We start from the raw sequence: 14666 nt of genomic DNA, 5'->3' as shown, positions 1-14666 counted from the left end.
ACACCACATGGAGGTTCAAGAAGGCAGCTCATCGTCACCTTCTCAAAAGCAATTAGGGATAGGCAATAAATGCTACCCTAGCCAGCAGTGCCCACATCCCATGAATGAATAAAAAAATGGAAGTGTATTTACAATATATTGAATGGTGATAGCACAGAAGGAGGCCGTTCAGTCTGTTGCATCCCAGCTGGCTTTTTGCAAGGGAAACTTAGCTAGTCTCACTCCCTATTCGGCCCAAAATATCTATCCAGTGATTAAGCTCTAATCCTAACTCCTCCTCCCTTGCTTCATCTAACCTTATCAGTGTGATGTTCTATTCTTTTCTTCCACCTGTTCCCATCTAACTTTCCCTAAAATGTATCCCCTTAAATAATTAATTGATGTTGCAGAGCAACATGAACAACCACTACCTGCTGGATTTTGTATTAGCAGCTAAAGAAAAAATGTTTTTCCTGGACAAGCATCAAGCACTTTTTCCTCTGTTTTGCCTTGACTTTCTGAAGAGGCAGCTTGGCTAGTTGTGGGGTGAAAGAAGGTGTTAGGTAGGCCTGATCATATAAATTTTCATGGGGTTTGTTTTTTTTTTGCAGATTTGTTTGTCAGAATTGATGAGATGTGCTCAACTCACTTTGGAAGTTAAGTGTATTTATGAAGAAATTTGCCTCACACACTAAATGAGATAAGAGTTTAATGTAGGGTAGATTGCATATTGTGCACTGATGGTTCAAACATTTGTTCCTCAGCAATTTTCTTTAAACAAAAGAAGTTGGATCTTCGACTCCCATATTTGTTGGTTATACTAAAGAATGGCTTAATACATGTCTGCCTCACTTTCCACCAAGCTAGGTGAAACAGCTAATTATAAATGGCAGTTAAGTTTAAGTGGTAGGTAACCCATGCTTAGTCTTCCAAACTGAAATGCCTAATTTTAGGTTTCAGGACTTTTGTTCGTGTTTTGGGGATTACACTTGACAATTTAATTGATTTTTTTCATTAAAAAAACAAGACCTAAAGCCCTTTCTACAACGTATGAAGGTGCAACTATTTCCTGTAACTGACTTTAACTGGGGGTTTGGGGATTGTGCTCTGCTCTTCCAAAGGTTTCTTTTAAACAAAAGCCACTGGCCTGAATTATACAGGATTTATTTAGTACATTTACATAAAAGAGTGAAGAGCTTCTGTAATATTACTAGACAGTTCCAGGGACAATTCAAAAACTAACCTTGCCCAGTCTGACACCTTCTTCCACTCTCAAATGAGAAGAGATTCGAGTCGTAACCATAGCGACGCAGACAGAGGTACGGCCATCTCACAGCATCTCGCTTTCTGGTGTGCAAAATCAACTCAGAGTTGGTCAGTTCCATGATCCCAGAGCCCAGTTCATTACCATCATCATCTACATTTGTCACCTGTGGGAGAGAGTACCATTTTAAAGATGTGCTGTAAATTATGGTATGCTTTATTTATTCTTTCTATACATGTAGTCAGTGTTCATATATATGCTTATAATAACCAGATTTACCTCTCCACCATCTCCCTTGGTCCCATATGTTGTGCTGTACTAAGCCATTCAAATGCTTATCCAACATCAAGTTGCGTATGAGCCAAAACTTTCTGTAGCTAAACACAAACAAAACCAAAGCCTTTCTACAAACTTCTGCACCATTGCCCATGAAGCCAACCCTGTCCAAGATGCCCATTCAAGTTGAATCCAAATGTGCAATCTTGGTGCATTCCCAAGGCAATGCATCGACCAGAGTCGACTTGCCTTTTTTGAATTTGAACAAAAGCTTGGGAGATAACTATTCTGTGGTGAATTCTCCATGGCAACATCTCAACCAGAGTGCACTTGCCAACCAATCAACACCTTTTTCTCATGCAGTATAAATTGTTCCCTGGAAACTTTGTATTCTTGCATCTGTCCTGATGAGTGCAAAATGAAAAGCTTCAGCAGCATGTCTCTTTTCAGCAATACTCAATTTCTATACCACTAAGTGACTGTCTTCCAGAGCTTCACTGTTGTATCTTTCACTGCATAAAGTTTGGCTCCATATATGGCCTGTCCTTATCAAGCACCACTGTTATCCCATTCCGTGGTAAATGATTTCAAAAATATTGTTCGTGTTTACATATCATTTCACGGCCTTGCTCCTCCCCACAAAAAGACACCACAACCTTATCTCACTTCTTGCATCCTCTAATCATCCCATTCTGGTCTATTGTATGTTCTCCAGCTCTACTGTCAGTGGCAGGGCCTTCATCCATCTTGCTGTCACACTCTGGATTTATATACCTAAAACTCATTGAAAAGCCACCTTAAAACAGGCCTTTTCATCACACTTTTAGAGGCAGCTCCTAATTTCCCTGCTACTCATTTTCAACTTCCTAATTGTAAGGCAGTTTTCTACATTACAAACAAACATTATAAAACCAAGGTCAGTCAGTGATGAAAAAGGCAGGACTCAATCCCCAAAAGGAAGCAGACCTCAAAGATCTAGTGATCTTTATGGTGTGGATCATCTTTCCACGTGTTAATGTTATTCTGGCACTAACTATCTCTAGGAGACCTCTGGCATCTACAGGAATTATCTTAGATCCAGCAACACTAACATCATTAAGCAGGCTCACAGACAGCACACCAGGAGGTAAAAAAAAAAACACCAATTCCGCTTCACTTCTTAATCATTTCACAGGCGAACGAAATAGAGATTAAGATATAGGCATGGGATTAGGATTGAGCCTGAAATGCTATTAACAAACTTTAAAAATCTATGAACTTTATCTTAATGGAGAAAATTTACATTCAATAATATAAAATTACATTTTTCAGGGTCAGAGGGTTTTTAAGCAGTAATTATGATGCAGCCTGCTGTGAAAACCCAGTGAAACCTCATTCAACGAGCCATAACTTTGTTAAGGATTTTTACAGCGCAACTACTAGTGTAAAAAGTGGAATTTCATGTCAACTCAATGAGTTCTAGATGTTCCTATCTGTGAGGACTTCAACAGCATGCAGTGGACAGGGGTGATCAAATCACTGACAGCAACTTCTGGATTTTCACATTAAAATGGTGTACACACAGACACCAAAGGGCTGTCAGTTTCAGGTAAAATGTTGACAGTTTCACCATCATTACAGCTGCAAAATCCAGGCCATTATATCAGGTATCCAAACCACAGCATTTTGTCCATATACAGCCCATGAACCATGGCAATCTTACAATTCTGCTTCAGTCGTGTTGGCATCACAGACTAACATCTGTATTCCACCAACATGCTTATAGGAATGTGGATAATAATGTGATAATGACCAGATAATCTGTATGCGATGTTGATTGAGGGATAGGTATTGGCCAGGAATCTAGGGATAACTCCCCTGCACTTCTTTTGAGATAATGCCCTGGGATCATTCGCATCCACCTGAACAGGCAGATGGGGCCTCGGTTTAATGTCTCATCCAAAAGACAGCACCTCCAACAATGTAGCACTCCCTCATTACACATGCTCAAGTCCTGGAGTGGGACTTGAACCAAGAACCTTGGTGATTCAGAGACAAGAGAGTGCTACCAACTGAGCCAAAGCGACTCAATGCCCAGGCAACTCAGCTCTATTTTGTCCTTGCTAATTTGCCTCTATTGCACATCTTCAGTTACATGAAATTCAAAGTCCTCAATTAATGGTGTCCTGATTTGGTGTGTTCTGATTTGATATTTATCGAAGTTAGGTTAATATTCACAAGTTCAACTCTATGCAAAAACAGAACAAAATTTCAGAATTTGTGCCTAAGCGGCCCACGCTTGGGCTTTTCAACATTATATAAAGTTAAATTGCTATTCTTATTGCGAATAGGGAAAATATTAAGAACTGCCTTGGCTTTTACAAAAAGCATTTCCTTCAATGGAGGAAGGTTTCAATTAATTACAGCCAAACGATCTAACTGTTTGGGTTATGGAAAGTGAAAAATGTTACCTTGAATTTGGTTGGGTGGTTGTCTGAGATTGTGTCTTTATCCAGACAGCTCCAGCAGCTCCCCATGGCTTCAGCAGACCAGCTGATCTCTAAATAAAACAAATTAATGCACACAATTCAGCTCTGGAGCTCCACTCCATTGTAGAAATGTGTCAATACAAAAAAAGTTAACTGTTGAAGTACCAAATATAGATTTCCTGTACAAGCTCCACTTTATTCAATATGGTAAAAGATTAGTCATTAAGTTCTTCTACAATATAATGCAATTAATTTTTATAATTGTGAAAAATCTATTTTGCCCAGCAGAGTTTTACAATACCTAATAAGCATTCTCTTTAATACAAAGATTTCTCCCATTTCTCTGGCTGAGACAGACAAATGACCCACACCCTGTCCTCTTCCAATGGTGCTCTGCAATGCGCTACCAAGAGATATTATGGACCTCAAATTCCCCAAACCAAACAATTTCTCTTCAGTATGCCTCAAAAGCCTCCCGCAAGGTTCATCCCTGTGAGTCACTATTGAACAATCCTCTCTTCCACTCACTGATGAACACCTCCCCCAGTTGAGTGGTTAAAGAAACAGAGATGAGATGTTTTAATACTCCACATTGAAGCAGTAATGCAAAACAATTCGCTTTAAAAAAATATACACTATCTACTTTATCATTCAAATGTTCATTGTTTACACAATTATAGATCATAACAGTTAATTGAAATGTAGAGTTATTTTCCAACTTCCAACCTTAAACATTCATTTGGTGTTTTACCTCTGACGTTTACACTCTCATCCATTCACAGGACCTCAAAACTATAGAACAGTTAGCCTTTCCTTCTTCCTATCTACAGCCTTGTAAAACCTAACTGGACATCAACTAACTGCCAATTCTTATTATCTCGTTTCTTGGTGACCATCTTAAAAGAGCAGTACTAAAGAAACTTCTGCAGCACTTTATCAAACATGGATTTCAACTATGCTTTGGGACATCCTGAAAAGTTGCTATAAAAATGCAAGTTCTTTGCTGCTTGACAATTTAATTTATAAATGCCTTTGTTTAAAAATGATGAGCATGCCATGTTTCAAAAAAAAATGAGTCTTATGGTTTGGGTGCTCTAAAAGGGATATTTTATTTTCTAATCCAGTTTGCATATTTAAGCGTTAATTCCCACTAATGTAAGAAATGTACCATAGCCGTTACATAGTCAAAGCACACAAACTAAACAAAAATACACAAAACACCAATTGCTCTGGGATGAATTATAGCTGTATTGTCCTTGTTATTTAGAGCCTGCTGGTATATTACCGTACAGGAGTGCAAATTTGCAGTCCATACACACTGCAATGCTGTAACTTGTCAATGATCACATTCTATTCCATTTACAAGATGTTCAGCACATTTATATAAAAAAATATTTTCTTAGGAGCTTATGTCAAAAGGCATGAAGAGTCCAACTGCACGACTTGAGTATATAGTCTAGGTTTCAATTCAGTGCGGTACTGAGGGAAGACTCCATTGTCATTGGTGCCATTATTTAGATGTTTAGATATGTTAAGCCAAGACCCTCTCATTTCAGGTAAATATTAAAGATTCCAAGGTACTATTTGAAGAAAATCATGCAACTTTCCCAGTTTCCTGGCCAACATGCATTCAAGCAACATCACCGAAAAGAAAACAGATTAGTGGTTTGTGGGATCTTCTGTGCACAAATTGACTGCTGAAATTACTTATATAATAACAGTAACAACACTTCAAAATGTAATTGGTGCAAAGTACTTTAGTTATTTTTTTTTTAAAATAAAGAGGACTACATAAATTCCATCTGCTTTTCAGAAAAAAGTGTGACAACAAAAGAGGCCAGGTCATCACTCACCCACTTACTTCTGCATACCTCTGTAGAAGCTGGTACTTGGTGATAAATAGTGTGGATTTGTGGATTGTACTGTCCATTCTTACCTAGTCTTGGCCATTAGTGGGAAAGCTGCCTAGTCTCAGTTCCAGGTGCCTCTGCTTGGGGTCATGGTAAACAAACTCAAGCCATGATCGAGCACTTGTGTCTTTAACCTAAAGTAAAGTATTACAGTGATATAATTAGATGGCCAGATATCATTCCTACCAAAGATATTTAATGTGAAGACATTAATCTCAAAACAATTTTCCACAGTAGGTACAGACCTTCATACTTACAAAAGTGTATTATAAATAGCAGTAACTTTTTCAACTGCCTATTCTGCTGTGAACATTTATAGCAAATATCAGATAATGAACTGCAGCGAAAACACTGCCAAACCCAATGCTATCCTCACCCAATGTCTACATGTGTATGTATACCTTCTAATCAGAGTCACTCAGCAATAAAGGACAGCAATCCGATTGATATTTTCCTTTCCTTGGGCACTGAGTGCAATTGTCGTACAGAGCATTTGTTTATGCTATAAGCCACAAGCTGGATGGGATGGGGGAGGTGGGGATTGGGAGGGGCTCAATGTATTTGAATGAAAATCCCTACTGAGTCTGGAACACAAATGAAGATCATTGGGGTCTACTTAAAAAAATACACTGTCCAATTCTGTCATGGGATTTCAGTACAGTATTGTGAATACTCAAAACGTTTGCCAGAGCCCTCTGCAAATTACAGACAATGCTGAACACTTCAAGTATTGCTATGATAGCACTTTTAAAAAAAGAACTCAACAATACAACATACAGAATCCTGGAGTGAGTTAACAGCTGCAACATAATCTCAGTGCTCTAACGTTTAGAAACCTATTAAGCATTTCTTCCTAAGTGCATATCAAATGCCAATTGAAAATTCACCCTCTAACATTGATTAGTTAACAGTGTGCGGTGTTAAAAGTACCAATGACATTAACACCTTTAGATCTGGAGCTAATGCATTTTGGTAGAGTGCACTTGTGATTTTTCATTAAATCACTGTTTGCCACAAACAAGAGATTTTACAGTTTTTACTGGGAGGCAGGGGTCTAAATTTAGGGTACATTTCTCTAAAAGAAAAGGCAAGTCCCAAAAAAATGAAAGGAGTTGAAAGCAAAGAATAAACATTCTTTGTTTACTGTACTGTTATCACTGTTCTCCTGTATCCTCTATGGAGGTTTTACAGAGCAGATTTAAGTCATTCCAATTTCTTTCAACTTGTTCTAGCTTAACATATTATAGTATTCCCATTGAGATGATGCATTTAGCATAATTCCAGACAATACTAAGACATAAATGGTTCACATACAGTAATTTGCAAAGCAGGTTGATACCACATAGTGATACCCTGTCCGAACCACGGTACTCTTAGAAGTTTAGTATTGGTCTTCGCCAGAATGATGAGCAGAGGTACCCCAAGCAGAAATGAAATTTTACAGGGAGAAATCAGCAGAGTAAAACAGCGTTGCTCAAACTCATCAATATGGAACAATTAAAGAATTATGCTGTGAATCCAAGAAACAGCTTGCTGCTTGGTCAAGCATGGGAGTGGCACAGGGCTAATACACACAAAATAAATGAAAAAAATAGCAGAAAATAAGGAGAGCAATCAGCATTGTGGTGCAGTGAGTCGTGGGATGTGGGACTTAGATCACTCTGGAAGAGGAGACCGGAAGAAAAATCAGAGACCACGATATCATCAAACCACTCTCTAGAATGTCCTTGAGGCTGGTCCACATTGGCAATGGCAGAACCTCAGCAGACCAGCTACCCACCCTCTCAACCACAGTCAATATGTGGCCAGGAAACAATGCAAATGGAGAAAAAAAACTCTGGGGGAAAAAAAAGTATCAGCAGATTTGGATAATGAATGGCTAAAGTGTTTCACTCAAGTTCAGCAAAATTAATGCTTTACCATAAACACTGTCATGCAACCAGCAGTGTCACAGAAGGTTCACTAACAGAAAAGATTACATGTCACAAACATAAATCGGATCACACAAGCAAGTATGAAAACTTTAAATTTAATCTACAGAGAATGAGAAATAAAAACACTTCAGCCTCCTAAAGAGGTTATTTCTTCTCAGCATGTTGATGTTACGATCCTTGGCCAGGCCCAGGGATGTCGGGGGACAATCCAGTTATAGACCATAATGTTTTATTTAAAGTAGATAAAGCTCAAGTTCAAGACACCTGCTTTTGGAATAAAGCCATAAGATTCCACCAGTTTTGAACAAACAAAAACAAGCTTTACTATACAAGTTCAGAAAGATAAAATAACTTATAAACCTGTGTCTTATACTCTAACACTCAGGGTAAGCATGAGGTACATGTGTGAATTAACAGACAAACTGTGGTCAGACACACACTACAGGGTAAATGACAGATGCAAACAAAACAGATTCATGGATTTCTCAACAAACCAGCCAGACGTTAGTCCTACTGAGAGTCAACCAGTCTCACTGAAACTTTATCTTTCTAATGAGGGTTTCCAACTCCATCTTTGAAGATTCTGCTTGGAATTCTCTCCAAACGTCACTCCCACTCAAGTTGGTTGAACAATGGCCCACCTCACAGGATTTCAATCCCGCCTTTCAAGATTCCTTCTCCCTGGATGCCCAAGTGCACTTAACGCTAGCTTATAAACATGCTTCCGGATCTATGGCCGTGCCGAGCAGAAAACCACTGCTCCAAAGGGGCATCTTTGCCCCATGATCCTCTTTACTTAAAGTCTGCTCCCAGCAGGCCTTTTGCTAACTTTTCAACTCCACTGGGACCTCTGCCTGTCCCTGTCTAAGTGGCACTTGTTAACTGGCTGACTCCCCCAAACTGACTACCTCAATATGAGCTGTTCGCTGACCCTTGAATTGATCTGGTGACCTATCAAACACATCTAGAGGGTCCCACCCTTGTTACTAGGCAAGGAACTGGTCTAACAGGATTTGGAACATCCTGTACCTTTAAATGTTACAATCTCCATAGGCTGCTAATTTAGCACCCAGGGACACAGATCAGTGCATTTCATGACACTGGGATGCAGATGAAATATAGAGCTGAGTTCAACAAGATATTTCTAGTGTTCGATGAAGTGGAACCACTAACAAATGAGGAGAACTGTACCTCAGTGCTGACTATAACAGATGTCAGTTCTCCAATTTCTACAATACTTTCAACACAAACACTAAGTTACTGAAGTAGTGTAGGCTCATTACCCAGCCCAATGTTTTTAAACACAGCACTGAACTCTTGGGAATTTGCATTCCCACATGACCAGGACAATTTATATTATCGCTTTTTCTTACTGCAAGTCCTTAACGAGAGGAAGTCTGTGCAAACCTAATCAAGTGAGTTACGCCAGTGCTAATGGACCATATACATATTCATGAATGGCTTCCATTTGGAAAGAAATTATGAATGAGTAGTCGGTTGGTTCTGATGTTAATCAGAAATGGCTTTAAAAAAAAGTATCTCTGGATCAAAATCTTGGAACTTCCTCCATAACTCCCTCCCAAACATCACTGTGGGCCACATGGTCTGCAACGGCTCACCATCACCTTCTCAAGGGCAATTAGGATGAGCAATAAATTCTGGCTTCGTCCATGACACTCGCATCCCATGAATGAATTTTAAAAATATTTAGGTTCATATGCATAGACAGAAAATGCTGGTTTCCAGTAACTCTATTTTAACAATGGAATCGAAACCTGGAAAAGCAAAGGGTCACTGACAATATAGCCTTTAAGTTGCATGGACGAGCTGCATCCCAAAACATCCTATGCATAAGTCAGCCCTTTTAAGTTACCATAGTCACACACAATTTAAAGAACCCAAGCACTTAAACATCTTGGTCGTGCACTACAGAAGAAAAAAAAAAAGAGACTATATTGGTCACTTATCAAAATAGTTCTCACGTGGGCCCAACCCGAAAGATAAAGCGACCTATTCCATCCACAGATGCTGCCTAATCGGAGTGTTTCCATCATTTCTTCTTTCTTCCAGCATTACTTTATCTTTAGTTATACTCAATGGTTGATCAATTTGTGTTAAAATCTAATTAAATATTTTTCCATACTTCAGTAAATTTATCTACTGGAGCCAGACATTGAGTTTCCAAGCATGCCTTTTTGAATATGGTGTGTGAAGTTCCTTACCCTTTTCCATAACTCTTCTGTAACAAAGCAGCATAAAAAGGTCTTCAATTTATTTTCTGGAGTCACAGACAAAACTTTTACAGCATGCTGTGACTAGGATTTCGGTTAAATGTAATGATGATGGGTGTGAATAATTCTGGTTCCACTGAATTTGGAAATACCCAAACAGTGCAATTACAGATTGTTACTCTTCCAAATGGGCTGTGCTTCGATAGATGATTTTCAATAATAGAAAACTAGGGTGAAGGACTGGTGTGGTTACAGGACTGTCACTGATGCCAGTAATTTGAGGTGATGAGTTAAAGCTGTGCTTACACTGCATTATTGGCTCAAGGCCAATTGCTGCATTCAGTGGTTTGCAGCTAGCAACACCTAATTTATAACTCTTGGCTGCTAGAGTCCTGTGCATGCAAGTACACATGTGTAGAGTTCTGCTCCCAGATGGTATATATTAAATGTTTTGAGACGGTGTGCAGGAGGGCCCACATTACCCAACAGACCCACTCAGGATATTTTAAATCTGCTTTACCACAAGTTTTTTCATGCTGTCTGATGCACAAATGATGGGACAGTATGTCACTGAGACCGTCAACATAACCCTTGGTCACTTTTACAGTGTAGCGCAGTGTAAGCACAGCTTTAATTCATCACCTCAAATTACTGGCATCAGTGACAGTCCTGTAACCAAACTAGTAGTTCACTCTGGTTTTCTATAACTGAAAATCAGCAATCAAGTCATTTTTATTTAACTGCAAAAGGAACCTTACTTCAGTGATGCAAAAATATTAAATCACAATCATAAAGCATCAGAGACCATTAAAAAATACTGATGTCCATGGTTTTTCCGCAGGTATCAGTATTATATACATTAACAGGTCTGATGACAACGCTGTACTATAAAGAACTTATAAACTGAATAGGTCACAGTTAGCCATGACATACACATTAAGAATTACACTCATCTAGTGAGTGGACATGAGTGTGGAAATATAGACCTTCCATGACTGTGACTCATTCTGTAATAGCCTTGGTGGTAGAAACACTCAATGTTCCAAACAAGTTTTCACACTTGTTCAGTAGCGTTCGAGTCTGTTCATTGATACCCAGGCGGCAACATCATTCTAAAACCCTATTTGTGATTGCACGCAATTCTGTAGAAGTCATGCTGAAACCATATAATGCTCTTGAAGTAAAAATCATGCTCAAACTGTACAGGGCATTAGACAGTGTAGAATACTGGTCATTGAGACAGAGGCATTCAAACACTCAAGATTACACAGAGAAAACTATTTCCTAAGCTCAAAGAATTTAGGAAGAAATATTGGACAAAATTAGGCTTTTCAACCTTGAAGTAACTTTATACTGTAGAAATATACAATCGTGCAGAAAAATTCAGGAGCACTAAATTGAAAGCATTCAATACAATGAACTACAAATTTAGAACTCAGATGTTCTTCCTTACAAAAATAATTAGCTTTAAATGGATTGGGCTTCCAAGTTAGATATGGTGATAGAATTATTTACAGAACACTTTGATGGTATGATTGAGGGCAAGTGAGTTTATTTGTTCATTCAAAATAGGTAAACTAGGTTTGCACTTCCGTTGTTAAGGATCTTTAAAATCTGTTTTTAAAATTGTTGATGCAAGAACCAGATTTGTGCACAGGCTTTTCAGTTTCTATTTTTAGCAAAACCAGGAGAAAAATCAGGACAAAATTAGCCTAAATAAACCCAGAACATTTGTAGGAAAGCAGTATTTTTTTTTTAAAAAGCAGCTTTTACTTTGAACATCACTAAACCTCACAAAAACAAGTGAGACACTAATCAGGCAGTTCAACCAAATGACAAGCTGGAATTACTGGTATTTGCACAGTTCAAAGATATCACTTTTGAGGCTCAATAGCAATTTCAGTTGTTCCAGGAAATCTATTTTTGCAGCAGTTGCTTCAGTATCAACATTACATGATTTCATTTGTGCACTGTGCTCCCAATAAGATGGTGGCCTTGTGGCACATTGGCAGCGTTCCAACATCTGGGCCAAAAGCTCTGGGTTCAAATCCCACTTCAGGACTTGATGGCCATGGAAGGTGCATTCATAACATGACCAAACAATTTGATTAACAGCCTGTAAATCAGTAGTGGGCAACTTGCGGCCATGGGCCGCATGCAGCCCATCAGGGTTCTGAGTGCATCCCATGAGATGTCTTGTTGACCGCTGCCCACATGCAGAGTTGCCAGATCCCACTGCTTTCCGTCCACGTAGTTTTTTTTCCCTACCAGCGTTACTAAAGCGATATGCACGTAAAGCAAGGGCACATCAAGTGAGATTGCACACGACATTGACAGAGCCATGCGCTCCCTCTGCATCCAAAGCGCTGCATGCGAGCAGACTTTTTCTGCTATGGGACATTTCAAATGCAAGAAGTGCAACAGACTAAGAGATGGAAACCTCAGTGCTGAATTGCAAAGTGTCCGCACATCCCAGAGTCCTAATCTAAGAAAGTTAGTGGAGGACAGAGCCAACCAGAAATCGCACTGTGTATGAAGTAAGGGAAGCATAAACATTTTTGTTTTTGCCATTTGGAGTTGATGACAGTTCTATTCATATGAATAATTAAGCATTTTTTATAACTCGTTGTGAAATATTCAGTGTGTATTTAAAGTACTTAACCTTATTCATGAAGTTATGGTTAGTGCACATGCCCAATTTCAAACTTACAGCTCACTGATGGAGGGCAGCTACCCATGCAGCTCATTCACTAGCCTAGGTTGCTCATCATGCTCTAAATCCTTTCAATATGCCCGACAGCAGACGGTAAGAGCAAGAGAGTTTCCTGGTCAGCCATACTGCTGACAGCAAACCACTGCAATACTGTGGCAAGCATAATCATGAACCAATCCAATGGAAGTCATGGTCACCAAGGCCTTCTTAAAAAGGTGTGGTATCTGAAGGAGGAGGATCCCAATGAGAGGCATTCCTGATGTCTAGAGCTTGGTCATAAATAGAATAATTATGCTGAATCTATAGATGGATTCAGTGCAGGTTTATTCATTGTCTGATTTTTCTACATTCCCTTGAAGGGTGATTTTGCATACACTACACTGCGTACCTGTTATAAGAAACTCACCATGTAAGGGGTATCAAAGAACCTGTACAGCCTCACAGTAAAAGACACAAAAAATTCTGAAATAATGGGGAACCAAGACTCTGACAAGAATGAGGAACTTCAGGAAAATCAGTATAAGAAATAGTGCAGGACCAGACAAATTAATAGGACTAAGTGATAAAAACATCCCTGGACCTGATGACCTGCATTCCAGGCTTTTAAAACATCTAGCAGCAGAGATAGTGGGTGTATTGGTTTTGATCTTCCAGAACTCCTTAGATTCTAGAATAGTCCCCAAGGATTGTAAGGTAACAAACATAACCTCACTATTTAAATGAGAAAGAGAGAAAATGTGAAAACTGGGACCAATAGGCCAATTAGCCTATCAGTAGCAGGCAAAATGCTAGGATTTATTATCAGGGTCATGATAACTGGGCACGTTAAAAAAAGTCACTGATTTATGAAAGGGAAATCATGTTTGCCAAATCTGTTGGGGCTTTTCTGAGGATGTAATTAGTAGGATGAATTAGGGGGAATATTGGATGAATTGCATTCGGATTTTCAAAAAGTATTTGATAAGGTGTCACACAAGAGGTTATTGCACAAAATTGGGACTCAGTGGTATGGACTGAGGATTGGTTAATGGACAGAAACGTGGAACAAACAAGACATTTTCAGGTTAGCAGACTGTAACTAATGGTATACCGCAAGGGTCAATACTTGGGCCTCAGCTATTTACAATTATCTAAAGACTTAGATGAGGGGCTGAGTGTAGCATTCAAGTTTGCTGACAATACAAAGTTAGATGGGAAAGAAAGCAATAAAGAGGTTGCAAAGGAGCTGCAGGGGAATTATAGACAAGTTGTGCGAGTGGGCAAGAACATGGCATACAATGAGGTGAAGTATGAAGTTTTGCCCTTTAGTAGGGAAAATAAAAAAAGCACAATATTTTTGAATGGCGAGAGACTGGGAAATGTTTGCATTCGGGGGGGACCTGGGAGACTTTGAACATGAATCACAGAACATTAACATTTAGGAAGGCAAATGGAATGTTAGCAATTGCTACAAAGGGATTGGAGTTAAAAAGTCTTACTACAATTATACAGGGCATTGGTGAGCTACATCTGCAGTGCCGAATGTAATTATCTAAGGAAAGACTTTCTCGCCCTAGTGGGAGTGCAAATAAGTTTACGGGACTGGTTCCTGGGATGAGGGGATTAATCTATGGAGGATAGATTGAGCGGACTGGGTCAATATTCCCTGGAGTTTGGAAGAATGCAAGGTGATCTAATTGAAACAAAAATTTCTTAAGGGGCTTGACAGGTAGATGTTGAGAAAATATTTCTCTTGGCTGGGGATATAGAACATAGGCTCATAGTCTCAGAATAAGGAGTTGACCATTTAGAATTGAGATGGGGAGAAATTTCTTCTCAAAAGATTGTGAATCTTTGGAACACTCTACCCCGGAGAGCTCTGGATATTCAGTCGTTGAGTGTATTCAAGACA

General features: G+C 39.1%; 1 protein-coding gene across 3 annotated transcripts in view; it reads right to left on the bottom strand.

The window, feature by feature from the left end:
• The window catches only part of LOC121282049 (fibroblast growth factor receptor substrate 2-like), a 72489-nt gene that overhangs the window by 14851 nt on the left and 42972 nt on the right, over positions 1-14666 (bottom strand). For all 3 annotated transcript variants that reach the window (XM_041195432.1, XM_041195434.1, XM_041195433.1), the window contains exons 2-4: positions 5924-6031; positions 3970-4058; positions 1223-1409 (exon numbers count right to left, since the gene is read on the bottom strand). In XM_041195432.1, coding sequence (XP_041051366.1) covers positions 1223-1409; positions 3970-4035 — 253 coding nt within the window. In that variant the 5' untranslated portion in view covers positions 4036-4058; positions 5924-6031. The remainder of the gene's footprint in view (positions 1-1222; positions 1410-3969; positions 4059-5923; positions 6032-14666) is intronic.

The sequence above is a fragment of the Carcharodon carcharias genome, chromosome 9, assembly GCF_017639515.1.
Source record: "Carcharodon carcharias isolate sCarCar2 chromosome 9, sCarCar2.pri, whole genome shotgun sequence".
In the NCBI taxonomy this organism is placed as follows: domain Eukaryota; kingdom Metazoa; phylum Chordata; class Chondrichthyes; order Lamniformes; family Lamnidae; genus Carcharodon; species Carcharodon carcharias.
This window is presented reverse-complemented; position numbering and strand designations above follow the sequence as displayed.